Source organism: Fusarium flagelliforme (genome assembly GCF_020744385.1).
Source record: "Fusarium flagelliforme strain FIESC 12 MPI-CAGE-AA-0113 chromosome Unknown B0J16scaffold_2, whole genome shotgun sequence".
Classification (NCBI taxonomy): Eukaryota; Fungi; Ascomycota; class Sordariomycetes; order Hypocreales; family Nectriaceae; genus Fusarium; species Fusarium flagelliforme.
In genome coordinates this window covers 2,904,745-2,932,337 of record NW_025763504.1, presented here as the reverse complement: position 1 = coordinate 2,932,337, position 27,593 = coordinate 2,904,745, and the positions used below count along the sequence as shown (strand labels likewise).

At 47.6% G+C, this 27,593-nt stretch overlaps 6 protein-coding genes across 6 annotated transcripts; 3 read left to right on the top strand and 3 right to left on the bottom strand.

Moving 5' to 3' along the window:
- Nucleotides 1-70: 70 nt before the first annotated feature.
- On the bottom strand, nucleotides 71-3,769 carry B0J16DRAFT_394664 (uncharacterized protein; the record flags this gene model as incomplete). The annotated part of the gene is made up of 9 exons (XM_046132140.1): nucleotides 71-362; nucleotides 417-1,547; nucleotides 1,597-2,028; nucleotides 2,079-2,498; nucleotides 2,699-2,776; nucleotides 2,825-2,974; nucleotides 3,024-3,095; nucleotides 3,144-3,188; nucleotides 3,761-3,769. 9 exons carry the CDS (start codon nucleotides 3,767-3,769, stop codon nucleotides 96-98), a joined length of 2,604 nt encoding a protein of 867 aa, XP_045986590.1. The 3' UTR covers nucleotides 71-95.
- Nucleotides 3,770-4,437: 668 nt separating this feature from the next.
- Nucleotides 4,438-6,085, top strand: B0J16DRAFT_411366 (uncharacterized protein). Its single transcript, XM_046133224.1, has 4 exons — nucleotides 4,438-4,618; nucleotides 4,667-4,739; nucleotides 4,798-5,308; nucleotides 5,357-6,085. The coding sequence occupies exons 1-4, from the start codon at nucleotides 4,504-4,506 to the stop codon at nucleotides 6,023-6,025; spliced, it is 1,368 nt and encodes a 455-aa protein (XP_045986589.1). The 5' UTR covers nucleotides 4,438-4,503; the 3' UTR covers nucleotides 6,026-6,085.
- A 139-nt stretch (nucleotides 6,086-6,224) lies between these two features.
- B0J16DRAFT_394654 (glycoside hydrolase) lies at nucleotides 6,225-7,074 on the bottom strand (the record flags this gene model as incomplete). Its single annotated transcript, XM_046132139.1, has 3 exons — nucleotides 6,225-6,268; nucleotides 6,323-6,575; nucleotides 6,628-7,074. The coding sequence occupies 3 exons, from the start codon at nucleotides 7,072-7,074 to the stop codon at nucleotides 6,225-6,227; spliced, it is 744 nt and encodes a 247-aa protein (XP_045986588.1).
- Nucleotides 7,075-14,816: 7,742 nt separating this feature from the next.
- Nucleotides 14,817-17,391, top strand: B0J16DRAFT_64598 (uncharacterized protein). Its single transcript, XM_046134225.1, has one exon. The coding sequence runs from the start codon at nucleotides 15,314-15,316 to the stop codon at nucleotides 17,096-17,098; it is 1,785 nt and encodes a 594-aa protein (XP_045986587.1). The 5' UTR covers nucleotides 14,817-15,313; the 3' UTR covers nucleotides 17,099-17,391.
- A 3,515-nt stretch (nucleotides 17,392-20,906) lies between these two features.
- B0J16DRAFT_333531 (uncharacterized protein) lies at nucleotides 20,907-23,716 on the bottom strand. Its single transcript, XM_046126840.1, has 4 exons — nucleotides 22,929-23,716; nucleotides 22,579-22,880; nucleotides 22,278-22,526; nucleotides 20,907-22,230 (listed from the first exon to the last, which is right to left on the bottom strand). Exons 1-4 carry the CDS (start codon nucleotides 23,264-23,266, stop codon nucleotides 21,320-21,322), a joined length of 1,800 nt encoding a protein of 599 aa, XP_045986586.1. The 5' UTR covers nucleotides 23,267-23,716; the 3' UTR covers nucleotides 20,907-21,319.
- A 1,261-nt stretch (nucleotides 23,717-24,977) lies between these two features.
- B0J16DRAFT_380565 (uncharacterized protein) lies at nucleotides 24,978-27,071 on the top strand (the record flags this gene model as incomplete). Its single annotated transcript, XM_046131088.1, has 1 exon — nucleotides 24,978-27,071. One exon carries the CDS (start codon nucleotides 24,978-24,980, stop codon nucleotides 27,069-27,071), a length of 2,094 nt encoding a protein of 697 aa, XP_045986585.1.
- Between the last annotated feature and the right edge of the window lie 522 nt (nucleotides 27,072-27,593).

Sequence of the window (27,593 nt, the reverse complement as noted above, 5' to 3'; positions counted from 1 at the left end):
CGATTAGATAGATACAAAGTATTACCACGTACCCAACAGTAAAAAGGGGTAGAATAAAAGGGAATAAAGACTCCAATAAAGATCAAAACCTTAACTTAAACAGCGCCTGTGACCGGAGCAGATGGATATTCGGGTCTCTGAATACCCATACGGAATCGAGGAACACGACCCATACGGTTCAAAGCAGTCGTAGGCATTCTCAAGACAGTCTCACGGTACATAGTTTGAGTCTCCCACTCATAAGAGCATCCAATAGCTCGTTGCATACCACCTTCAGTGGCGCAGAACATGAGAGTTACAGGTGGTCTGACGGCCTCGAAGAGGGTCAACTCCATGTTATACGTATCGACCAGAGTGAAAATCTAATAAATTAAGTTAGTTAAGCGAAAGGCCAAGTTAAAGAGTGTAGGGCTTACCCTCATGTCACCGGGGCGAGCTTGTTTGGCTGCCTCAACCTTCATTCTAATTTCGGGGTCTTTGCAAGGATCGATGCCGACACGTTCGCCGAGTTCATTGACGACACTGCGGCTCAGGGTGCTGCCATTGGTGGTCCAGGAGAAGCGACCAAAGTTACCACCAAAGATGGCTCGCTCAATAGTTGGTGCATTAAGATGGCCCTCGAAGCCAAACATTTCAGCTTGAGTGTCAGCAAACTTTCCACCGTAGATAACACGGACCAAGTTTGGTGTGATAAGCCAGATGTACAGGAAGAGGAGAAGAAACATAATACCAGGAATGATCGTAGCTGCACCAGAGTTGGCGGCGAAGAGTGAAATTGCGGTAATGAAGAATGCTCCATTCCATTCTACTGCAATAGCGGAGAACGTTCTCTTCAAGGAGGGTCCGGTGGACCAGTATACTGGGTAGAAGGTCTTCCAGCGGATGGAGATGCCCCATGCGCCGTCAATGATGATGGTGTCGTTGTCGGCGATGCCAGCGACTTGACAGTATGGTGTGATGTCCCAAAGGGAGGACTCGTAGGCATCTGTCATGTCGTACCATGGTTGATCCTTTGTTAGGGGCAGAGTACAGATGTACCTCTCGAGGAGTCCATCAGAGTCGTTGGCCAGAGATAGACGTGAGAAGGCCTGGAAGGCAGTGTCTGTTCGATCAACCTGTGGTCGAAGTCTCAAAAGACCCATAAGAGCATAGGCCTGGTCACCTGGGAGATACTCCGTGGTACGGCGACTGTACAGACACTTCAATGCCAGAACAGCCTGTTCAAGATGACTAAGGTTGATAGAGCCAAGGTAGTGGTCTATAAGGTGACGAGCGACATCAGGTTCCATGTATGTCCAGACTTGAGCGGCGAACTGGTTCTTAGCGACGACCAGGGGAGACTGGAGGTTGCCATCACGGGTGTAGACCGAAATGGTACGACCTGGGCTGAGGAGAACTTCTGGAAAAGTCCACATTCTGCTACCCCATTCGCGGAGGAGAGATTCTGTGTTGGCTTTGCCTGAGGAGCCGGGCTGTGAGCCCTTGCCTCTCCCGACGGCGATGACCATTCTGTCTGAGCTACGAAGAACGTCTGAGATGCGGTAAACCTGCACATGTTAGCAAAGGAAGATGCTGATACTGAGGGGCTAGACGTACATCAGACTCAAGTTCGTTCTCGTCGCGCATACAGCTGCAAGCAATCCAATACGCAGGTAACTTCGCAGCACGACAAGCAGTCTCGGCAATGTGATGAAGAGCCATCATATCCTCCTGAGAGCTATGGCTGAAGTGCTCAGTCGAGTAAGCGACAAAGAGATAAGAAAGGTTGACATCTTGGCCATCGCTGTTCTCCCACTCTTCGACGCTGCGGACATCGACTCCTTTGTTCTCATCGTTGAAGGCTTCACGGAGGAAGCACAGATAGCGAGGTCGCAGCATGCGATAGATCGCATTATTACGTGCCATGAGGGAGAGACCCTTGCGGTTCTCGAGAAGGTTGCTCCAGACCTTGGCATCGCCATGATATCTGTAAAGAACAGGGGCGTAGCCAAGGCTTTGACGAGTGAAAGTCGGTTTACCATCCCAGAACTACAATCGTTAGTATTTATAACACATCCATCACCCTTCAAATGACTCACAAAAACAACCATAGCAAGAGCAGCAGGCAACGTCCTCAACACCATAATCCCCCAATCTTCCCAACTCTGAGGATCATAGCTGAAGTCTATGATCCACGTCGCAATGCGCACCTTCATAGGCGCAACCTTACGAACATATGTTCTCTTCCAGGTAGACGTACCCGGACCTTCGTAAATGTCGTCCACGCATGCGACGTACATGTTACGAAGGTAACCATCGTTGTGGTGAAGATAGCGATCGGAGCGAGTTTTGAAGGAGACTCGACCTGCGAAATCACGGTGTCGTATCTTGACCTCGTTGTTAGTGTAGTTGTAGCCTGGCCTTTGGAAGAGAACTGGGTTGCGCCAGCGGTAGATGGAACGGGGTTCGAAGAAGTGTTTGCTTCCTTTGAGTTTAACGGGGAATTCCTTTTCAGCTCGCTGAAGACTGTTAGTAAACTTGTACATAACAGCAATAGGATAAGGGGATGATTCACTTCTTTCTCATCTTGGTTGCTGTTGGTGGTCGAGAGATGAGTGGTAGTTACAGGGACATTGGCACCTTTGTTCTGCTAAAACGAGAATTCAATTTAGAAAATGATCTTCAACTAGAAACAAAAACATCCACGGAAGAGCTTTACCATTGGCCCGTCCTGTTGACCGCTGCTCGAACCCTGTTGTGGATAGATAACGCCTTGTTGACCTTGGCCATAGTGGGCCTATATTTGTGAGTAACTGACGATTGCGAAGGTGACAGATATACTAACCATGGGCTGCTGTTGATACTGCATCGTGGGTTGAGTTTGATGGTGTGAGATAGGCGAGGTTACGTAGCTTGTTGATTGTGCTGAGAGGGGGCTTGTAGATGGAGAGACGTGTTGTTGGTAAGGATGGGGGTATGGCTGGTTTTGGTAGGACTAGAAAGAGTAAGAAGTTTGAAGAGGAGAGTAAGTGGGAGATACATACGACGACAGAGCTTCCTGGGGTGTATGCACCTCCGTGTGCTTGGTGAGGTACAGCAGGTGGTGTATGAGTGTACTTGGTCTTGTCAATATCTTTGCTTCAGGATATCAGAGTCAAACTCACATCGCCGACAGAATTGGGATCCCAGTACCCTCCGTGTGCATGAGCCTATACCATGTCAACAACTGAATGAAGGAGGGGAGTTTATAAGAGGAAATACCATGGTTCAAATATTAAATGGTTACTTGTGTTGAAGAAGAAGAGGAGGATATAAGTCACAAGATGAGGAGAAAAAGAGTCCAAGACTTTCGAATTCTCAAACGGTTCTCCCTACCGCTAATAAACGGAAACGTGTTTGTGAAGAGGCTGCCACAAAGGAGCTCTCAGTCTAGAAGAGCTGAATCTAGATGCCATCCTATGAGAGGAGAAGCACTAGACGCCGATATCTCGATGCAACGCGCCCCGTCCCTTTCGCCACCGGAAGCTGCGACCTAGAACCAGGTCCTTCACTAAACCAGGTCACCCGTTCATGTGACGATGTGACTATTCCCGACCTCCTGCATTCAGCCTCACGATATCGGACACTATCAGGGGAAACGGCATCTTCCGTGGCATTCAATTCTGGGACAATTATTAAGAGCGGCTGGGGGGCGGCATGTCACTTGCATGTGATATATTGGTTCGCTTGAGGGCAGGACTGCAGCCATGGCTTGTCAAGAATGCCCTGCCGTCGCACTAACCCCTGGCATATTGTCGCAGACAGAGCGTCGGGACAGGTCGCCTTGTAAGGTTTGACGCCTCAGGGTCTGGGTCTCCCTATCTCCCTACCTATCTCCCTATACAAGGCCGCCCGAAAGCGGAATGCTGGGCGAGAAGTGCAGCTGCTCAGGAGATTAACCTATGCAGAGTGCGAATATCATTCACATGATGCAACTCTATGAAACCCTTCCGGAGATCATATGAGTCGCAGATAAGAAAGTGCAAGTTGCAGACAATAGCGTCAGCTCTGATAGGTCAACGCGCATATAAAACCCCTGGCAAGAAAAAGCGCCTATTTTCAGCCCTGGGGAGCTAAACTAACTCGACCGGTCCGCGCCATGTAACCTACGGGAGGCTTAATAATTATAAGTCTAACTATTTGTTGCAGTAACTATACCGGGAATGAGGGGTTTTGGTTAGTGGTGGCATTTCCGTTTAGAGACGGCGACGAGGCTTGAAACATGGCTTGGGTCTAGACTCGTGGCTTTCGATAATCCCTAAATAGATAGCAGTCTGGAGTGGTGTACTGTATTGTGACAAACGCCATTGGTTTCGAGAGCATCAGGCTGGCGCTCGAGGGGTAGATTGGTTCGTGTAGGACTCAAGAGCTGAAGGACCCCTGCCAAGAGGGGGACTGTCTGTCTTGAGGCAGTTAAAGTGACGATCAATTCATTATGTGCGATTGAATCTTGGCAGATTTACTTGGCAATCTTGAGATTTCATCATGTCTTGGACTCAGAGATCGAATCCGTATGATGCCTTTGCCCAGGAGGCTACTCAGACTCCATTGTCTGTTGCTTTTCCACAATGGATGCTCAATATTTGGGAAGTAACTCATGGTAAGTCACAGTACTTCATACTTTAGATGCAATAACTCATAGTTGCAGATCATCCTGAAGGTCGTTGGTTTCTCGATTCAAATGCCCAATGTCTACGACAAAAGGCGAGTTTGAGAATTGTGTAAGTCAACTCAAGAGCAGAAAATATCTATGGTTCAAGTCAGAAGCTAACAGCCCAGGTTTGCACCTCTTGATCTCCCCAGAAGAGATGCTCTCTCCCAAACTCTCGAACTCTTCAACATCCTCAACATACCCAGCGACTTCACAAAAGAACGTCTCCAATCCGTAAGCCACAGCTTCAACCACGCAACAGACTCCCATGGTTCATCCTCCTGGTTTCACTTCCTCTGCAAAAACATCGACATCAAACAAGCCCCAGGTAGTGCACCAGAAATCGACAACCGTGCTGCAGCGATGGGTTATCATGCTTCCAATCTTCCGCAGGCGGATTATAGTTGGCATCGCGCTGGGTTCTTTTTGAGAACTGATAATGGGGGTTGTGTCACTTTGGTTTGTTTCGGAGCTACGAACAGGATTAGGCAGAGAATTGGAGAGTTTGTTTCTGCGAAGGCGTGGGGGGATGTAAAGGTTGATGCCTACATTTTGTTTGATCTGCTGTTCGATGCGCTTTATTTTGAGGTCGATGATACGGTTTGGAAGATGAACACCGTCTTTGGCCCTCTCGAGCACGTAAGTTCCCCTCACCTGTTATCAGGATATCCAACTAACTCCATATAGTTGATACTTGAGTATGCCAACTCCAAGAACATCCGCAAGATGAGCAGCAAGGTACCCTTCTCAGCAATGCACAACTGCGCCAAACACATCATCCACATCGCTGAAGCAATTGAGTCTTGCCTCATGGTCGTCGACTCAACAATTCACAATGTGGGCAACCATCAAACCACAGAACAAGCAACATCCAGAGAACCAGTTCTCAAACAACTCCGTGAAACCCTCAAATACCGCCGCTCCCTGTTCATGTCAAGTCAACTCCGTCTCAACAGTCTCCAAAAGCGCATTGACAACGCCATAACCCTCTCTTTCAACCTGGTAACCCAGCAAGATTCCATGGTGATGATCCAGGACTCCAACTCCATGAAGGTCATCGCTGCTATTACCATGATCTTTCTGCCTACGACTGGTGTGGCTACGGTTATTGGGTCGCAGCTGTTTTCGTCGGAGGTGCACAAGGATGGGGAGACGTGGGATGTTAAACTTACGCCACTGTTCTGGACCATGTGGTGGATTGCTATTCCATTGACGGTCTTTGTGGTACTTTTGGCGATTATTTGGCATTGGTGGGTTCATACTGAGTCGCCTACTGGGGAGGTTGTTGAAGTAGTTAAGAGGGCTGCTACGTTTAGTTCTTCCGGGACGAGGACGCCTCCTACACAGAACAAGTAAGCTTAGGATATACAGGTCACTGTCAGGCAGGATGGCAGGTTTGTTTGGTCGAAGGCAGAGTACATAGTCTGATAGCCTGGTCAGATTGTTAATGAGACTATCTACCACTTATGTATAACAATACTATATGTTCTTAAATCAAATATACGTCAAGTAATGAAGTCCAACTAGTGGAAAGAAGAAACATCCTTCAAGCAATCTAACACTTGAAGACAGCAGGGCCGGGAATCTTGTAAGTAGTAGCTACACACCAAATTAGCAAACGTTGCAACAAGGCCCCGAACGAGAATGACTTACCCTGGTAAGCGTTGTAAGTGACACCAGGGTCGCTGCTAGCATAAGCACCTGGGAATGCGACGAGGTTCGAAGGAGTAGTGCTGCCACCTCCAGTAACCTTGAGCTGATGGCAGCCTGGATAGAACTGAGCTCCTGGGTATCCGAAAGCTGAGTGAAGAGCGATGGTCTCATGGCGGACGAGGTAGTACCCTGGCTTGATGCATGAGGGGATGGTGTAGTCGACGCCGTTGTTGCCAGCCTTCATGATAACAGACTATATCACAATTAGGAACTGTCCTTAGATCTGTAGTCGCAGGTATACTTACAGAAGCCCAGTTGTTGCTGGTTCCCTCTCGTCCAGCCTCCTGGATCTTGAACCACACCTTCTCAGTACCAGGCATCCACTTATCACATCCTGAATCAGGACATCTGGCCATATAAGTAAGGACAGGGCCAACATGAGAGTCAGGCCAGAGAGTCCACTTCAAGTTAACGCTTGAACCAGCCTTAGCCTCAGCGTGCAGAGCAGCGGGCTGGCTGCCCTTGATGCCTCCGGCAGTGTATCCATTGCACTGCATGTCAATGGAGGTGACGTCCTCTACGGGGCCATTGCCGGGGATAGCACGGGAGACACGCTGAGGAGGAGGGTTCATGTAGGGATCTTGGTAAGGATTGTAGAATTGGTAGGTTTGGCCGCCGATAGTGGCTGTCTCGACGTAGCCGTGGGCTGCGGCCAGGGCGGCGGTGCAAAGAAGGGAGAGAGTAATCTGCATGATGGGCTCTTGTTTGAGACAGATGAGATACTAGTCAAGGTGATGGGCGTGACGAATTAGAAAAAGATCTACCATTGTCGTGAAGAAACGTTTAAGTTATATACCGAGTTGTATAGCATCACTTTGGTCTTCGGAGGGAAACTCCATTTGGAAAGGATGCTTGAAACGGCAACGTCTGAATGAAACGATGTTTAATATTTCCCACCATTGAAACGAAACTATGCAAACATTTTAACTTTGAGGTTGTCGCTGTTGAACCAGGATTCTCTTGGCGAGGACGAATTGGGAAACAAAATATCCGGAGCTTCATCAGGTTGTCCTAATTAAGCATCGTTTTGGGTGGTTTGCCTCATAACCATTGGTTCACGGATAGACGCAAAAATATCCCGAGCGCTTGGATTTCTATGTTAAAGTGCTTCTCTCTAGTTGGTAAGCTTCATGAAATATATAGATATTGTTCTTCGACATATTGCATTCGACTAGCTTTGGGGTTATATGCTGCTCGAGTAACTAAGAGACAGTGTCAAACAAGTAGCTTCTGGGATAATGCTTCTATGTAAAAACTAGCCTTTCATGTCTCTTGTTCATACCCCAACCATGAGTTACATTCTTTTGACACTGATCGTGCCAGTCATCATGGGACTTGATGTTGCGCATTCAGTCAGCTCTGAATTCCGCCAACAAAGGTCAAGGGAATAGAGGCACAGAACAATACCATTACTTATTTAACCTAGTGATTTATTCTGATGGTGTCCAGAAAATGCCATTTGCCTCTTCTACACTTTTGTATTTGTCAGTCACATGAATGCATTCCCCTCGTTGGCATATATAACTGCATATCGCGAGCCGGACCGTCGATCCGTCCCAGTCGCTTGCCAACGGAGCTTCCCTCCGAAGTGTCTCGTGACAGACCTTTAGACTATTTACGATTTGGCCATGTGAAGAACGTCCCATTCATCCGAATGCTTGGGAAAGAATGAGGCCTGCGCTCTATCCTATGGTATTTGAGAACCAGACGCTATTCTGGGGTCTGTTCCAGAAACAACTCCCACCAAGGAGAAGATTTCCCATACTCGTATACTGTTCTTCTCACGTTTCAACTACTGGTTAGACTTTCTTCCCTTCAAATGACTGTAAGAGTGTGAGTACTCAAATTATTCCAAGGCTACACGACGTGGGTTCAGAGGACGAGGTCAAACTCCAAGATAACAAGAGACAATGGTTCTTGATTGTCTTGCTATCTACCTACACTCTCAAATGCTAGAGCAGAACTCACTACAAGTATCGGGGTATGGGCATATCCAATTTGCATTGTCTAAGAAGGTTTGGTTCGAAGGTCTCTGAGTATGAGCTGCGTTCTGACTAAACAGGGGAGCGTCGACCTATAGACACATTAGTCTTATCATCTATAGTCTGTTTTAGCTTGAGCATCACAGTCCAAGCTCGGTATCCCGTGAGTGTATTGACAGTGTTGGTATCCTCTATTGTGTTCATATGTTCATAACAAGAATCGACTCACGGAAGCCTTCAACAGGAGCGTTTAATACTAAGCTCTATATCATGAGCTCTTTGTTTACATTTCACTTAGAACACACATTTATCCTTTAGGGTATATCCAGCTTATTCAGTATGTAAATATGGAGGCGTCGTTTCGCTCTTAACGTGGATCTCATATAAACCCACAATTCCACTTAGTCTCTCAAGGAACAACACTTCCAACTCAAATACTCATCATTAAATTAGAAGGCATAATGACAAAAATAACCAAGGTATGCAATAAAAATGCAAGACTACTGAGCAAATGAAGTGCTGAAGAGACGCGGTTACCTCGTCGGCTTGACTGACATCAGGATAAAACAACAAAAAGACAAAAACATACAACAGCGGGGATTCGCTGGTCGTCACCGACCCAACTACTAATCCGCCCCTTACCAGCTTGACTATGGGAGAGCGGACGGGATCCCGTATTTTCTGGTAGGTATGGTCGTATGTGGAAGATTGCGGTGTTGAGACGACTTATACCGACTTGGTGTTACAATGGCAGCGTTAAATCTGCAACTGACGCAGAACCATTCCACTAGGCAGGTTGCCAGAAACCCTGAAGGACAACGAGAAATACTGCCTGTAGTTATTAAAGCCAATAAGCATATTTGGAGAGTATTGGTTGTGCTGAAAGACCTTGTCTTGTGTCCAGTTTCGTATCGCGAGATGCAAGACATGCAATTGCGGCCTATTCAAGCTCCGAATTGACAACATAAATCTCATTCAGACATATATGGTCCATGATAATATCTTGATATAGTGTCTAATCCGTTGAATAGTGGCTGCAGCATCTCCTTTGGCGACGGTAGCTTCTTTCACTCTTGACTTGAGCTCTCCTAAGAATCGCACTTGCATTTTGTTCTGCGAGCATACACTCAGGCACCGATTTCACCGAGTTTTGCTTGTAATAGCTCGGGATTATAGTTCTATTATGCATAGGTCTATAGAATTTTCTGTGCCCTTCTTGCTGGCCATATGCTGGACTGCCTGCATCGAGTTCCGGGCGCTACAAGGTGCATCATCGTAAAATACAGAGGGATGATGATATGTCGAAAGTCCTTGAGAACAATCAGTCTCTGAGATTTAAACATACTTAGAACAATGGTCGTTCATCTCAAGTGCGCCGATCCTCTCCGGTCTTATGTCACGCTATGTGTATGGTATGACCAGTGTACAGAGGGATCTTCAAGGACAGCGCCTCGACATCGCGATTAAAGTTCTCTCGACTATTCAAGCAATCTATAATCTCCGGCGTCATTGAGCCACTCAGAGGGGGTATTCACTGAGGTCATGGACGATGTTCTTGTCTGACGATCTGCCAGGTACAGACTTACACAGCACCATGATGCAAGATTCTCACTCGATGTTAAATGCAAGGTACAAGACTTAAGATCGAAAGGAGATTAAAGGCTTTAAATGATGTTCGAGTAACATATGATTCGTTAACTACGAATTACATGAAGTTTGTGTTAGTGGTTTGTGTCGTTGTAACATAGCTCTTGCGTCGGGACATTGATAAAGCCAATAGATACCATCATAACTGCTGTAGCAACATATGTAGTACAACCATATTTGACACTATAAACAATATGTTTATCACAAACCCTTATGTCATCTTTTACACCATTGTCGAGTTCAAATCGATTATCAAATATTCCGATTCTTCCCGTCACTTGAATCCGTCTTACCCTACACTATTTCTTCAAAAACTCCAAGGCACGAAAATAATTCCAAGACAATGCAACGCTTCCAGAATAATAATACACCCGATCTAATCATCGAGATCAGGATATCTTAATTCACATGCTTTTTAATCCTGGGTCCTTTTCTCCGAATCAAGCTCAATCTTAAGTTCTGGGAAGAAACATCGTACCACTTGCCAAGATGCATGCCCTTAAACATGCAGCTTTCTGAATTGACAACTCATGTTTATATGCCAGAAGCTTGAAATGGTAACACACCCGAGTCTGCCGAGAAACTCGTCTAGATCTTGTATGATAATGTCTCATTCATGTGAAAATGCCTTCAACAGGATCTGCTGGAGAGGTAAACTGGAGTCGCTTCAATTCAAAGATAGCACTCAATCTATGACACCCAAATCATGTATGTTTCGTTGGTGTTGTAGGCCTCTATGCAACAAACTGACTCACCATGCAAAGCTAGAACAACACGGGAAGTTGATAATATCGGGCCTCAATCTCATCACGATCGTGAGTGTTTATCGCAGCAATTGGATTGATGATAAGCAACGTTAATGTCTCAAACGGGTGATTTTAGTGCCGGATTACCGTTACCATGGAAAGTATCAATGTTTAGTTTCGATGGCACTTTTGTTTTCAATTTGAGAAACTCTTGCATAATGAATGCACCTCGATCGAAGATGAGGCCCGATCAGAAAGTCGTGCAGAGGAAATGATTCTTGGTTGTTTTCTGGTCAACAGGCTCATCATGCCGCTTGGCCAGCGTCATGAAGCAGCGGCTAACAGTGGGCTCAGGCATCACACTCCCCTGCACGCTGAACTGCAAGCGGTAATTCCAGTCCGACGAATAGAAGGGAAGTATTCGTTGGAGGGGAGGTTGCAGCGGAAAGATGCACAAAGCTGGCGGGCATTAGCAGATTCAGTAGATTCAAATAGATTGTCGAGCGGACTGCAGATCACTTGAGAGGACATCAGAGGAGAGGAGAGGAAAGACGAGCAGCGGAGGCAGCACAGCCCTAAGCTGACATGTCGCTCAAAGGTCATATTGTACCTAAGTACCTTAGACAGTCTCGTGACAACAACAACCAGACCAGGTGAGGTGAAACCGTGAAACATGCGTATTCGCGGAAGCCTCAATTAGGCATCCGAGTATTCTCATTAGTCTGCTGCCGAGTCGAATAGAGTCTCGTTCTTTTCTTAGCTTATCCAGGCTGCTCACGCGTGCGTAGACGTAAATAACACAGTAAGACTGGCCAGCCTAACATCAGCGTGGCACCCTGGACTGTCAAGGACTGGAGCAAATCAAGAGAAGCTTCAGTAGTGTGACTTTGATGGCTGAATTACCCATCAGCTCAGCAGCCTCAGCTCGACTCTGGTCTGAATCTTAGCATCATCAATCTCAATCTCAATCTCAACTGTTGGGCGAAACTGTAACTGCGACTGTAACAGTAACAGTCGCTGTGGTTACATTTGACGCACCAATTCAATTTATACAGCGTCTTATGCGATGATCCACAACTCTACAATCCCACAAAGATAAAGAAACCCCAGATTTTTTGTTTTGATTCGATTGAAATAAATCAACAAATTGTTTTTGTCTGCTTCTGAGACCCTGCAGAGTGTGGGGGAGACAAGACCCCGCGTTTTGGCAAGCCCAGCAGATGACGGAGAGGTGCAGGGTAAAATGCCAAGAGCGAATAAGAAGAGGGCGATAAGAAAGACAGCCTCCAAAGAACTGAGATGGGGATGAGACACAAGAGCACGAGGGAAAGGTCTTGGACTTGGAGGGGGGGTAATAAAGTTTCGGTCCATGACCAAAATGAGTCGAGAACCACTCCCGCTGCGACGGCTTGGACGGATCCTCTTCTCCTGTTCTCGTGACTTGAGGCCAAGTCTGGATCTGGATACCTAGATACCGTCGTGATGTCACGGCGATCAAGGCCCAGCCCAAAAAACACGAGAATCAAGGCAAAACACTGTCAAGACCTTTCCTTTACCATTCCCAAAGTATCGCAATCCTGTACCAAGAGCGCACAAGGACAGCATGAACGATCAACGTTGCAGAAGAAAACAGGAGTTCGGTCCTGCTCTGAACGAGGAATGAACACCTGGCGATCCAACAATGACCTGTTCTTTCACCCAACCCAAGAGGAGGGTTGGGGTTGGGTTTTGTCTTGGTGCGTCACCAGTCAATCTCACCCTACCACCCTTTGTGAAGCTTGAGTTGACCCCATTGGAATTCCTTCGCGGGCAGCAAACGGGCCAGGCTCAAAGGGGGAGAGCTGACCCCTTGGTACCAGAGACATGGCGTCACCAAGCACAATGAATCAATGTCTTGCTTCGACGCTCGTCATTCGTGCTCTCAAGACCCTGCAGACAATGACAGCTGGGGGCTTCAAACCCCCCTGACTTTTGTTTCTTGTGAAGCGTGATAGTCATCCCAAGAGCCTAAATAGAGAATATGCCATCTTGTTTGTACACGTGCATGGTAGCATGTAACAGAGGAACATGCTGAGGAATGGCTGGTTCCGGCAGGTATACAATACTATACTGTACTGTACTGGTAAGGCTTGATTTGATAGTGCATCCGCCGAACGCGGGCGGTAATCGCGTGGGAATGGGAAAGCTAACGTATAGATAAGAGATTCCACTCCGAGGCTGCCGTCCGGTCGGTCGCTGTCATTGTCGTGTGTGATTTTCGGGCGACGCCCGGAGTTGCCGCTGATAGACCTCCGGTTCGGCCCACTGACTCGTGGATTGCCACGTTCGGACGAAGATCTCAAGTACCGAGCGCGTAAGTTACTGCAAGTTGTCAGGGATCGTGGCAAGAAAATAAGGTCAAGAATTAAGAATGACTCTATGTATGTAAAGCACGTCCTGGCGCCGTAGCTACAGCAATAGCATAAACCCGAGGTAAAGATTGTTATGGCGATGCTAACTGGTGGCTGGTTGTTTTTGGCGTGAGTGCTTGGCAAGCACAAGTTGCCTTATCAGTTCGAGCACGCGATAAAGCTCCGATACCGTGACCCCCAACTTCCAGATGGAAAGTACTTACTACCTTGGGCAGGTAAGGTGGAAGGAAAGTCGGGTTCAAATGGTCTTCGTATCTCATCCGGATCAAAAGCTGTGCACCCGATATAACATCATATCATAGGCGCGTGTATCTGTAGTTGCTGGGTTCTGTGTGGAACAATTCTAGACGGCTATCAGTTGCGCCAGCTGGCTCATCTCGATTTGTCCTGTCCTATTCAAAAGCTCCTGTCAGTCCACCATCAGAACTCAGCTCATCGTCCATTTGAGACGCTTGCATAGGATATTGCTCGACTGGATCAGCGACCTGACCATCTTACCCCGACCGACAAGAACGTGAGCGTGAGCGAGGCTGTCGATACGGTCACTGTCTGCAAGAAGGGCTGTGCTCACTGTTGGCGCTTCGAGCGGACTTGGACCCTCGAAACACAGGTTCCCTTGTGACTCGCCAGTTTGACCAATTTTGTGGTTTTGAATTGTCGAACTCCAATCTCAGACATTGCTTGGCACGCTGCCCCTGCCCAAGATCCCCAGCCTGAGCCTGAACACGCCCCGCCCCTTGCCCACGAGGACTACCGTAGTCGTTGCAATAAGGACTTACATATTCCTGGTTACCGCTCTTTTGAAGAGAAAGAATACCCAGTCAGTTGTGGAGGATATATCGAAGTCTTTTGTTGTCCGAACAACAATATTTTGCCTTTCAGAGAACGTTCGACAACGGGAAGGATGGGCAGCATACAAGCTTCTCCGCGGCCCTAAGATCATCAACCCTGTCCTATCTGATTTGTCAATATCAGATCCCTGCGCATCTGGCAGTCCTCACTGTCAGAGACACGAATAAAACACAACGCAGCAAAACCCTTTGCTGCGCTGCAAGGCACGACCCGTTGCTTTATCCGCGGTAGCGTAACACAATCGTTCTCTATCCATTCAACAAAACCAATTCGGGGTCTTTGCAAGTGCCACTTGGCCATCACGACGTGATTCGCCGGTACACCTAAGCTTCTAGGGCTCTGACGAACTCGCAAGCGTCACCCTTGATCGACGAACCAATCCAAGCCTTTGCGTTTACGTTAATGAAACTGTTCGTTGCCGTGTACATACCCAACACAGTCTTTGAGGCATCATAAAACTGGATTCTATCAGCATATGTGCCAAAATAATCGAATCATATTTCACGAATTTGAACCACCTCCTGGGCGCTTTTATTATTGCACCTTCGTCTCAGCTACGTCTAGACAGTTGCCAGTACAGTTCATCTTCACTGGGGACAAGACGGGCACGCGGTGATCCCCGGATTGGTCTTCCTTGCTTTTCTTCTGGCTCGCCTGGCCTCCGATTTGCGGTGTGTTGCGGATCTCATATCCGGCACTGGCTGGGCCTGGAATCGAAGCTTGTTGAACCTAGACAGGGTTTCCATATCTCGTTCCGAAAAAGAAGGGTCCTTTTAGGGAGGAAACATTCAAATTAAAGGCAGGCAAAAAAGTAACATCAGGGGACTGATCGACAAAGCGAGGGGGAATCATCAATTCACCTTCACAAAGGAAGGTGAGACTAAGACCTACCTTAAGGCACGTCCTTTCATCTGATACAATCAGGGCTGAGATTTTCAGCCCAAAAAAGAAGCCGCACTTCAAGGCAGCAAATTGAGTGCATTGAGTGCCAGCAAGAAGGCCCCACTGCAGTACAGTTACAGCGCGACCCTGCCCTGAAGACTCACTTCAAAACCCCTACAAAACAGACGCGGACCCACTTCCGCTCCGCCAGATTACTTCACCCTCAGTGCAGTGCCAGTGCAGGAAAGTGCCAGCACACCAGAGATACCCTGGTTCCCTGTCCTGGCCTGGCGCCGCCCGAGGCAGGATCAAAGGTACCGGCCCCAAGGCTTCCAATTGTCGCACTTGCCCTGTCTGGGAGTCCGCGATTCGGACTAGGGTCTAAGGACTAACGACTAGGGGGTGGCCACAATGATGACTCCACGCTCCTTCCTGCTGGCGCAGCGGCAGCAGCATCAGCACCAGTGCCCTCCTCCCTCCCCTTGTACTACCGGGACTAGTCATCACAATACTTTATCTATTCCGACTCCCTCTTTATCTCCTGTCCTCACTCCCATTCCCGCACGTTTAACTTCCTCCCCATCCTCACCTTCACCTTTAACTTCTCTTACTTCGTCTCATCACTTTCCATCATCTGAGTCTCAGTCTTCATCGGTACCAAGTACATCTCACCTATACCGATCGCCACCAGCATCAACTATCAAGTTGGCGACTTCAACAACTGCGACCGAGAAGTCGACCACATTCTCACTCCCGCGCTGGTCGCCCAAGTATGACGATAGCCAGAAGCGCATTACAGTCACCATATCTTCAACTGAGCCGGCCGATGCAAAGATGGGTAAACGCAAAGATTGGCGGGAGACTTCCAGCTTGGCTCCTTCGAGCCCACCGAAAACCACTGTCAGCTTGACCATGAGGCCTACTACACCTACGAGCCCTGTCAAGATCCCTACCACCAACAACCGAAACAGCGCCCATCCCCAAAAACGTCATTCATCACAGAGGAAACGAAGCAATGACTCTCGATCTTCAGACAACCTTTCACCATCCCTAGCTGCACTCTTGGCTGTCACAGATATTCCCAAGCACAAGCAACTTCAACGACGACGACGCCGATCTGACAAGACCCTGACCGTGAAGGAGGTCATCGACTGCCAGCATGCCTCAGAGAAGGAACTCAGCTGGACATTCAGCAGCCCTCTTGACATGCTTCTCTCCCCACCTCAGGATATCATGGACGATGACGACAGTGTGAGCGATTGCAACATTGGCTGTAGCATGTCAACAAGAACTTATTCCATTGATTCTATTCCTTCTCTGGATGACTCGTTCTCAAGTGATGGTCTTTCATCTCTTGGCAGCCCAAGAACACCCAGCCCATGCTCCCGAAGGACGAAATCGACACCCATGCGAAAGTCGCTGGAGCCTGTCATTTCCCCTCCTGGCTCAATCGATGAGCACCCGTTGGCTAGAGACGATTTGGATGTTGACGAATTGGACCTTACCACCATCGACCAACCTGAGGAGATTCACGCCAAGTCACAGTTCCTTCAGCCTTTTAAGCCTTTGAGATCTGTATTTAAGTCGAACCTTACTGCTTCTCTCCGGGCTCTCCGCTCTGCTGCTCGATCCTTCTCGGCTCTCAATCTTCCATCTATTCCCGCGGATGATTACTTGACTCGATCAATTTTGACCATTGATCCCAACGTGCCTTACGCTGATGAGCGTCGGCCACCTGTCTCCGAGGAGATGCCTTCAGCAGCAATGCGCCGTTATCTCAACCCTACCACGAACGCCAGGATCGAGCCACCCACAAAAACCGTTTTCGCAGGGACCTTTGCTGCATCCATTCAGATGCGCACTTACAAGATCCAGCGCTCCCGAGCACCTCCGGGCTCTACCCGAAACTCTTATCCATCAACCTCGCTCCAGTCACAGCCTTCCCCTGCACCTCAGCAGCAGCCACAGCCGCAGGCCCCCACACTGGTGCCGGGCATGCGACAGCGGGAAATGCGTGAGAACTCCGACTTCATCCGCATCGCTGTGATGGAGATGGCTATGCGCAAGCGTGGAAAGCTTGACGACCAGCGACCCGGCCGGGCCCGTTTTGCACTTCCTCCACGACAGACATCGACCAAGCCCTACGAGATGGGCGCAAATGGTGTTCCGGCCCGCTGGATCCCAATTATGGCTTAGACTTCCATTGCTGTGCCTTGATCAAGAAGCAACACACCAATACGCGAAGCTTCATTTGAGCATGCTACAAAATGCAACGTCATTTACTTGGCCATGGTTTTTTTTGCATGGCTGCAATGCCATTTCGGGCAGACAACCAACGGAGGACCTACCGACGTGGATCCACTTCATGGGCACATAATGGAGTGCCCTGACGTTACCCATGCCATTGGGTGCGATGATGCAAATTTTTTGCCCCCCATCTCAATGGAAGGGTTTTGGAAGGTAGTCCGCGAGCCAAGGTCCCACAACCCGAGAAAGGGTGCAGAACGATTTTTGACGGCCCCAGAGCAAAATGAGTTGCCCTGGTTCTGACTCGGAAAGAACGGGGCAAAGCCACTCAACTCTAAACCGGATTGGCCACCGAACACGAACCCGAAACAAATGGGCCGCGGCACTCATGGTTTACTTTACATGAGAACAATGGCCAAAACACAACACTATCCAATCACAATTTCCATTAGACATGGGAACTTCACATCATTCTAGAAAGCGGCTGGCATTTTCAGGAGTTTTCGTTATTTCATTTATTTATTCCCCTTTCTTATCACCGCGAGGTGGAGAAAACGCACACGACTGCCATGGATTTACTTCTTGTACACGAACAAAAATTTTCGTCTTTTTCTATGCGCAGATTGGTCTCTTCGGCATTTAACCCCCGCCCACGCGGGATTAGCCAGGATTGAGCGAAGTTCGGCTCACTTTCGGAGCTCTGGAGTTCGTGAGACGCAGCTCGGAGAAGACTCCCGGGAGAGAAGGAGTCATGGCATTTGTTGAGAGGAGTTAGCATCAGGAACAGAGCATTGAGACTGGCGAATTTTGGAAAGATTCACTTTTTGTTTTACTATTATTATTGGCAGGACTGGTTATTTTCCTGGTACATATCACACAGATTTACAACCGCCCTTTGAGATGGCGAGACGAATGGGCGCAGTCGGCATGGAAGGCATTGAGCGGTCTATTTACCTGGATATCCATTTGTTAACATTTACATATTTTTTATCAAAACATTCCACATTAATTTTTGGTGTTCATGTCTTGCATCTCGGCTAATTCTAGCTCGCACCGTGAGTCTTTTGAGACGTGGAGTGTTGGCCTTAAGCTTCTCCCGAAAAGGTAACGCTACGTTCTGTTGGATGATGCACGAATGCCCAACCAACCACCTCACCAAAACAACATATCACTGCGCTGTACAGCATGGCTGCGGTGGTGGTGGTGTTGTTGTTGTTGTTGTTGTCTCAGTCACCGTCTGTCAGGATGATGGGAAACGCGTGGTCGGCAATGACTGGATCAAAGCCACATGGGAGTCGCTGGGCAATTTCGGTTGGCAAGCTTATTTCACGCCCTCTTGTTGACCTTCTCTTTATGCTTTTGATCCGGGCAAAACTGGAGCTATCATGATAAGAGATGCTCTTGTGGGACAAAAGAACTTCTAGAAGAAGTTTACTTCGTTGTGGAGATGAGAGCCACGAGTTTGCATCGTGTCAGACACTAGTCAGGGGGTGGGAAGAGGGCAGGGCTATAAGCGCATAAATTGTCCATGTTTTGACTATGGGACAAAAAACCGATAACTCCCCGCTTTCGATAAGAGGAAATGGCGGGAAAAGGGAAGATTTTCCTCCAGGGTCCTCTGCTGCACTTTGTTGTGCAGTAGTTTCGATGGTTCGGTGTCCTCAAAGGGGCGTACAGCGGAGACAATTCTCCCAATGTCCAAAAGGCCCCATGTTCTAGACCGCTCATTACGAAACTGCTATTGAACAATCTCGTGGTAAAATAAATAGACGAAACCGATTCGACGAAGCGGTGTATTTTTCATTACTAAATTATGGGCTGTCTGGTGTTTTCTGGGACACATGTAGAGGCATCCCGGAATTGTGGAAGGGGCTGCATGTAGGGCAACGCATAGAATGCCCTGACATCTTGACAAGGCTGAGTATATCCATGAACCCGCCCGAGCCGAGGCTCAAATTCCATTGAAACTACAGGCACTTTTGGAAACTGCCCATTTCAGAGATATTCACTTATCTATACCCCAGAAACAAAAATCCCCTCCGCGAGGAAGCTTGGCGTCGGAGGCCAGGGTAATGAACTAGCCACGACAAGAAGGAGGCAAGAGATTGCTTCTGGCGGAACAACAAAAGTCCCCCGCGATAGACATTCTCGCATGAGTTTTTGAGGAGTCCAAATACCCTGGCTCATGACTTCGGGGAGTTGTAGTTATAGGCAGGTATATAAGCAGAGGTGGATTTCGAATGGAAAGATCAGCCGGGTAAACTCACGATCTGCGTTGGGTTATATTTGTTGTGTTATTATCTGGCCTTCTGGGTTGAGCATCTTTGTAGGAGGATTTGCATTGTCGTTTTGTGGAGTATATTGAGAGGGGATTGAAGTGATGAGTCAAGATGTCGTGAGTTGAAGGTTGGAAACTTGGCATATATCGTGACGAAGACAATGCCTCTGAACAGAGATACAAGAAGACCTCCAATGCTCTGTCATTAGTTAAGCTCGCTTTAAGTGACATGTATCACTCCTAACGCTGGTTCTCGAGTGATATAGTCTTGCCTCTACTTTCAATATCAAACCTCATACCATATAACACCATACCAATCCTTTTGATATTTATTATAACACTTAGCCTTCTGTACATAGAAGCAACTGAAGCTATCAATAGTGACAGATACAACAATCCCCTCGACTTAAATTTCAAGTCAAGTTGTATTTTGGGAGAGTTTATAAGTTGAGGGAGGCTCTTCGGTATTCAAGGTAGCTCGACACGAATTTAATATAGTCCAGGAGTGATACTACTTAATAATCAGATATTATATCAGATTCAATGTACATACTGAACTTACCTTACTCTTGAAATATGATCTGCTACCACTTTCTTTATCTTATGGACTCCCTGAGTTTCACATGGAATTGGGAGTTTCCAAGGGCCTCGTCGATGAGAACCCCCGTGGTAATCCAGTCCTCATATTTGAATAGAGCTAGTTGGTATACATCCAATAATTTCCTTTGAGCTACCTCTTAGTCAAGATATCTCGTCCCTCGATTTATGGAAAGATGATTGTGGGCATATCAGTGAACTGTAGTGGTATTTGTTTATATATAGCTATCATTGTACCAGAAATTAGAATCCCAACTCTTAGATATTGGTAGAAACTTCATTGGTATTGACTGAACAGCCACAATTTACAGGTGAACCTTTCTGTAAAATCAACGGCTGAGCAGTTCAGTGCATAATGCTTCCCACTCAGCACTTCGACAGTTATAGGTATTCGTCTGATAACCATCATCAGGCTGTCAGAAGAATTGGCCGCTGAACGCCTTAGAGATGAAATAATTTAGTTACCTTATGCCAGCTTCGACTATCATTGGGGCTGCTACATTTTTACACTCTAAACTTTAGAGTGCGATTATTCAATTACCCACCTGGCCATGTAAGTAATCACCTTTGGAACTATTGCAATACCCAACGTTTCTGACTATGAATAGGTCTAGTAAAAGCAAGGACCATTAAACTCAATAGAAGACCTGGACCTAGAAGGAACAAGCAGTATCAAACTGGGTAGGCGTGGCCAAACGTGGGAGCTAGCTAGGTAGTTGCCAGACATCACCCTATATGTATCCGTAGACATCACGAGACTGCTCACAATAACCTCATAAGTCTTGCCAGGGTCAACGTCACCTATCTCTTCCTAGTTGACAGAACCATTGATCATGAGATCTGACTATACGAGCACCAGGGTATCACAACACTTGATCGCCGAGGCGAGTGACGGAGTGATTTGGCCGGTTTAGATCGGAATTTAGGCAATTTGTTTCCATGACTTTAAGCTAGGAACAACCTTTTTTTACCTAGTATACTACGTACGTGCGAGCTCAATTCCCTGGAGTGAGACGGACATAAGGATCAGCGCATGGGTATCATGAGCGACAGACACCCGCGTCTGACCGCACTCACCGCAATGAGTGACAACAGGGTTTGAGTAAGGGACATGTCTCGATCTCGATCAACTGCTGGAAAGTACGATTAGGCGATGGTTGCATGTTATTCGACGCCCTTGTAGGATTTGCGCATCAGAGTGAAATAATGGGGTTGTAATTGTGTCAATTGGTACAATCTCAATTGTGGTATGTTATTAACATTAAGTTGAAGTTCAGGTATCATCGATATCATCATTATGAATAAGCCAGCCAGCCATGCCAATTCGTTAATCGTTCCGCTCTCGTCATGGAGAGATACGCACTATCCTCAAGCCTATCCTGCAGCTCCTTGAACTTTGGCGTGGGCGCTTTTCTCTCGAATAAAATATCGAGCTCCAAATACGTAAGATTCCTCGTTTCAGGAAGTCTGAAGTAACACCATATTAAGCAGAAAAAACTCGTTCCTGCGTATAGAAAGCATGATGCGCCACCAATGTCCCAGGCGGATGGGTTCAGCATTTTGGGCATGATGATGTTGTTAAATATTAGGCAAAGGTTGTATGTTACTCTTGCTAGAGCAACGGTCTTGACTCGTAGTCGAGTGGAAGGGATCTCGGCGACTACAATGTAGCAGACGGGGCCGATGGTCATGTCGTATATAAAAGTCATGGCGATAATAATTCCGCCCAGCGTCCAGTTCGCGCCAGTTCGGTCGCTCAGCAACGCCCAAACGATACCGCCAGCGGTCAAAAGGCAGATCGGCGCTATGAGTCCGCAGAGGTAGAGTTTTCGTCGTCCCACGAAGGGAAGTAAGCCCCAAGCAATGATACCGCCTGCGATACCGACTCCATAACAGGCTGTTGAGAGGTTGAACGAGATGGATGCACTGAAGCCGGCCTGCTCGAAGAAATATGGCGCGTAAGACGTGAGCGACCAACCGCTTAGTCCCTGGCATACCCATGCGATACATGAGATCTCAGTCCTGCGTCGATTGACCCCTTTGAACAGATCCTTGTAGCTGGCTCCTCCGTAGTTGTAGTCTTTCTCCATCTTGTTGGTATGTTTCATTAGTGAGATGGTGTCTTCGATGTCGGTAGTGTTTTTGTTGCAAAGGCGTGTAAGAGCTCTTTTCGCGTCTTCTGTTCGTTCATGACGTATAAGCCACCCTGGTGATTGTCAGATAAGTTAGTTATAGAGATGGGGGTACCCTTACATGGGCTGTCAGGCGCAAACCACACGCCGAACAACAACGGTATCGCCCACGCCCATTGAAGCGCAAAGGGGAGGCGATATGACCATTGTGAAGTTTCATGAACAAGGGAACGAAGAATTCCGGTGCCAATTACCTGTCCTACAAGCCAGCACATATTGATGCTGCTTAGGACAAAGGGGCGCAAGGCATTTGGAACGACTTCAGCTGCATACGTAGCAGCTAATATCTCGATGACACCCCATGATAGCCCTAAAGGGATGGTTAATCATTATTTGACAGTTCTATGCATATATGAACATACCAGATAGAGCTTGCGATGTCATTAAGACGCCAATACTATCGGCAAAGAATGCAGGGAACACAGCGATACACATCCAGAGTAAACTGACGAGCATCATCTTTCGGTATCCAATGAGATCGGTGATGTAGCCATGTGCCAAAAGGCCTATGATCTCACAGACAATGGCAGCGTTCTGGAGGCCCATTTGCCACGAGGGTGAGATCTCGTACGTACGATCATCTAGATCCCCCGTCGGCTGGCCATATTTTTGTCTGAATGCAGGAAAAGCAAAGAGACCAGTTACCAGGGACTTATCATACGCTCTACTACTGTTTAGCTACATTCTTTTTAAATGGGTCATTATGACTTACTCCATTACAACAGTCAGGAACAGCAATAGCGACCAACCCACAGCCTTTGGATACTGGCGACAACAGGCAAAGAAGGTAGCTTCCTTTTCGTCTGCGAACCCACGATAGACTCGCCTCGTGGTTGAATCAGAGGCATGAGTCTGAGGCAGCCATAGCGAATGGGAGAGGCCATTGGAAAAGGACTCGAGCTCAGGCGAACTGCTTCCTGTTCCCATCTCGGTCTGGAATTCAGGTAACTCTGGTAGAGGAATGGGACGAGCATCTATGGGGATAGCTTCGTTTGAAGGGCCCATCTTTGTACGGATAGGTGGTGTTGAATTCCACCAGCGCAGTCTCATGTCGATTACGCGGTTTTTGTTTTTGATCGTCGTACGCGAGTGAGACCATATTGAGAACAAAGGTACCTATCCCCAGATAATACAGGGCGGAGACTTGGTTTGCTTGCTTATAGGTTCCCCAGATTGAAGATCATTGTCTAGGTAAGGTAGCAGTGATAGATAAGAGAGGAAAAAGAAAATGTTTATGTTTCAATGTCTTTTCCGGCGAGAGAAGGAAAGAAGAGAGAATCGAACATCAATTGTTAAGCTTGGACGCTCGTTCCTGCCCGCTGTGCTGTGCTTTGGCTGGTGGGGCGACATGTTTTGCAGGAGCGATTGGTCAATGGCGATGCGACCAACACGTCACTTTTGCGAATAATGGTTGGCTAATTTAGCTCTTTCCCTCCAAAACCGTGGGTCTATTTCTATTTTGTAGCGTAATGGTTTTCCACGGATTACGGGGGGATGAATGGATTGCCCATGGGGGACTGTTTTAAATCGATCCATGATTATGTGGATTGTAAAGACTTTTACAGCTGAACATGGAGCTCAGTCAGCAACTGTAGCAGGTCTAACACACCTAACATCCATCCCACCAATGAGGGCTGAACTGTCTACCTATTCTATCTCTCTGGAATGTTCATGAACCTTCCCAACTCCATATACCACGACGAGAACATACAACAAAAAGATCTCATGATCCTAGGTAGCTACTCACCATGTTCAAGTAAGCTTAAGAGTGGAACTGTAAAGGATTTCAACCCACCAACATTTGCGCAAAAATCTGGAGTCGGTCCGATCCCCTTACTTCGACCTCGGTTCCGGTATCATGGCTGGCTCTCGTCTTGAGGCTTGCTCGGCTTGCCTTACCTTTAATTGTCTAGGTTGCCATGCTACTGACAGCGGCAACGTTACCTGTAGGAAGTAGCCTTTGGCGCGCCCGAGCTTCCGAACTCCAGGTTCAGGCCTTTACATAATTCATCTCTGGGGAAGTAAAACGCACGGATTGAAAGTTTGATTGCTTCATTAACTCTGTAGTTTCGTCTCGTGTTTGACAGTTCAACAATCACCTTCTAGGTACTAGGTAGTCAGAGTAATGAATTACCTAGTACCTAAGTGATGACCGTTGGATGCGCATTTAAAGATGTAGACCCAAGTACCTTTTCGGCGTCGAGTTTGACTTTGTGGTTTAAGCTTATCGGTTCAGGCATGTCATTATTGTACAGTAGTGACTGATCTGATAGGATCGCTCGCTACAGACTCTTCAATCTCCACTATTGCTGATCCTGACCGTACAATACAGTAGCTTGCAGTAGTAGACTGAGACTCTGACTTGACTGAACCATGCTTGTTTCCATATCATAACGCACAGTCCAAAATATTACTTACCTAGCGGGCAATAGTTTTATTATATCACAATGCCATTGCCTTTTAAATTGAAACATCTGCTAACATTAACCAACGATGCATGCCTTAAGCACAAGGCTGCCTAGGCCAAACTGCAGGTGGGGTCACGTGTCAAGTCGTTGAATTCAGCAAACGGATACGCACTCAACACCACCAAAAGCTAAACTTTAGCCCCGGCTTGGAACGAATCACGATATTCCCTGCATTGGCTGATCCCAATGCACGCCTTGCCCAAGCAGCTGAGTAATATCTCATGCTTAGGTCAATCAACAGGCTCGCCAAACAGCGGGCCTTAATTTGGAAGCATGGGCTCGCACGGAATCCCATGATAGCGGCAAGCTATTCAACTTCAACGAAACCACAAGATCGTGAAGTTATCTCATTCGGAGAGTTCTTGGAACTCGACGAAGAGGCTATATGGAAGGGAATCCGCGAACAACAACGCATGAGGGACCGTGAAGTACTCGATGAGTACGAAGACGACGATGACTTTGACGATGAGTTTGAAGATGAGTTTGAAGAAGCTTTCCAAGACCCTGATGAACTTGAACGAATGCAATCGGCTATTGAGGAATCATGGAATAGATCAGTAGCTGAGAAAGCACAAATCCAATCAGCGGTTGAAAAGGCACGACTTCAACGGCAAGCCACTCAAGCAAATGCCACCAAGGGAACTACTATTGCTAAAGGGATCGCCATTACGAGGGGTGCTACTAAAGTCGTCGCGACCAGAAGTATCACCCCCAAAGGCCTTCTGATCAAACGCCTCCCCATTAAAGGCGCTCCAGCGAAAAGCATTCTTACTAAACTGAACGCTGCTAGAGAAGCCGCTGTCAAGCAAGCCATTGACAAGGGAGTTGCTATCAAAGAAGATACTACCAAACCCACCACTAACAATGAAACCATTGCCAAACAAGCGTTTGTCGAGGAAGCCATTGTCATTGATACCACTGCTAAAAGCGCTACCACCAAACCAGCCCTGATCGAAGCTGTCACGGCCGAAAAAACCACTGCTGAACGAGTCTCTACCGCAAAAGCCGTTGCCCAAGGTGTTACTACCATTGCAGATGCTGCCACCACCAAATCCAACACTGTTGCTACGAAGGCCAGAGTTAGCAAGTCAGTTAGAGTTGATAGCCCTGTTAGAACGACCAGCAAACCCGCCACCACTGAAATCAATCATCAAGTGTCTATAAAGTCAAAGCGATCAAGGACAAGCCCACGGGAAAGAAGCACACCGGCGACAGAACCCCGATCGATATTGCTTCCCGAGCTATCAGAGTCCACACGCCCACCAGACTCATTACTGGCCAAGCGAAAACCCAAAAGAACGAAGCCAGCATTGGAATCCTACCCACCATTGGGAGAAGAGTACTACTCCCATCTGAAAACAGCATCGCTTAGTCAAGAGAGACTCGAGACTATAAAATGGATGAAAAGCTTGTCAAAGGCCCAGAGGAACGAATCTATCCAGAAGTCTCTCGGCCATGGAGTGGAATACCCGTATTCAAGAGAACTATACAATGACGTTGAACGTCGTAACCGAGATCCCATATTGAAAAGGAGATGTGAAGCAGTCCGGCAACTTCGATGGATTATGGGTCACGGAACCTCAAAGAAATACAGACGAGACTTTTGGGACTGGTTGCCAAACCGGTTGGGGGAGACCGATATGAAGGACGTCAGACTCATCTGTATTGACACTGACAGAGTGCGGAGACAGCCGATACGCCCAGGGGAGTGGAAGAGACGCATTTCGTCTTTTCATATAGGTATAGCAATTCTCGATACCAAGGATATCCGCGATGTCATGACACGTGGTATCAATCTACCAAGGCCAGCGGATCTTATCAAGACATATGAGTTTGCAGTTCAAACCCAGCCTCCCGAAGACGACACGTTTATCTTTGGGAACACAGAATCGATATCGCTGGAGAGTCTCAAGCAAAAGTTCATCGAGTGGCAGAGCGGCCACGATGTCATCGGCGTCGCATACTCCGTCCGGAATGATTTAATCCTCCTTAAGGACTTTAATATCTACCTCAATCAAGCTTTCTGGATGGATGTGGCCCAGGCGACGTACCCGATCCTCAAAACGACATGGGCACCCAAGCTCGCTATCTTGTTGGAGTCTTTGAACATCCAATACGCCAAGCTGCATTCAGCTGGCAACGACGCCCACTTCACTATGCGGGCTATGCTGGGGTTGGCTGTTCTTGATGTCATACACGAGTTGGATTATGGCGGAACCCATCAACCCTGGTGCAACCTGGCCACGAGCATTGCAAGGAGTCCTCTGCCGGAGCATGAAAGAGCAGCTTTGAGAGAGTGGGGAAGACAGATAGAGGAACGAAAGACAGCTACGACAAACTGGCATAGAAAGAGTAGTTTGAGCCAGGTCCCACTGCCGCACGTCTGATCATGATTGACAGTCTGTCATCATGACATTCATGCAAAGGCGCCATCTCATGTCGAAGAAAGCCATGCTTCAGGTTAGGAAGAGGCTCAAGTCGAGACTGCATGTGAGGTGAAAGATTGAAGACAAGACCAGTTCCTTGCCTGTAACGTGACCTTCCGGTGAGACTCTGACTGCTGGATGGACCTGGTCGCGATGAGACTCGCTGACAGGGTCTGCATGGTGAGCGTTACTCGAGGAAGCCGAGTAAGGTGGTCAAAGTTATCGAACTGGGAATCCTGGCCTAGTCAGAACTGCCCATGGGCATCGCTGATGGGAACCAGGTAATACCACCTCAAGTATACAGCAGCAGCCCGAATCTTTCCATCCATTGAGGACTCTTTCACGAAATGCACTTCGATAGAGGAAAGTGTTTTCTTAGACGTGACTTGCGAGTATGGCAAAGTCGACTGTGTGAGCATTAACATGCAAATGCACATACCATGGACATCCTCCTGGTCACCTATCGCATATCACATGCCCTTC

Bases quoted from the DNA above. Each gene is read 5' to 3' on its own strand.
- B0J16DRAFT_411366 (XM_046133224.1), top strand. From the start codon at position 4,504: ATGTCTTGGACTCAGAGATCGAATCCGTATGATGCCTTTGCCCAGGAG. The intron at 4,619-4,666 runs GTAAGTCACAGT...TCATAGTTGCAG, and splicing joins TATTTGGGAAGTAACTCATG to ATCATCCTGAAGGTCGTTGG. The intron at 4,740-4,797 runs GTAAGTCAACTC...CTAACAGCCCAG, and splicing joins AAGGCGAGTTTGAGAATTGT to GTTTGCACCTCTTGATCTCC.
- B0J16DRAFT_64598 (XM_046134225.1), top strand. From the start codon at position 15,314: ATGATGACTCCACGCTCCTTCCTGCTGGCGCAGCGGCAGCAGCATCAG.
- B0J16DRAFT_333531 (XM_046126840.1), bottom strand. From the start codon at position 23,266: ATGAGACTGCGCTGGTGGAATTCAACACCACCTATCCGTACAAAGATG. The intron at 22,881-22,928 runs GTAAGTCATAAT...AAACAGTAGTAG, and splicing joins TTCCTGACTGTTGTAATGGA to AGCGTATGATAAGTCCCTGG. The intron at 22,527-22,578 runs GTATGTTCATAT...CCATCCCTTTAG, and splicing joins GACATCGCAAGCTCTATCTG to GGCTATCATGGGGTGTCATC.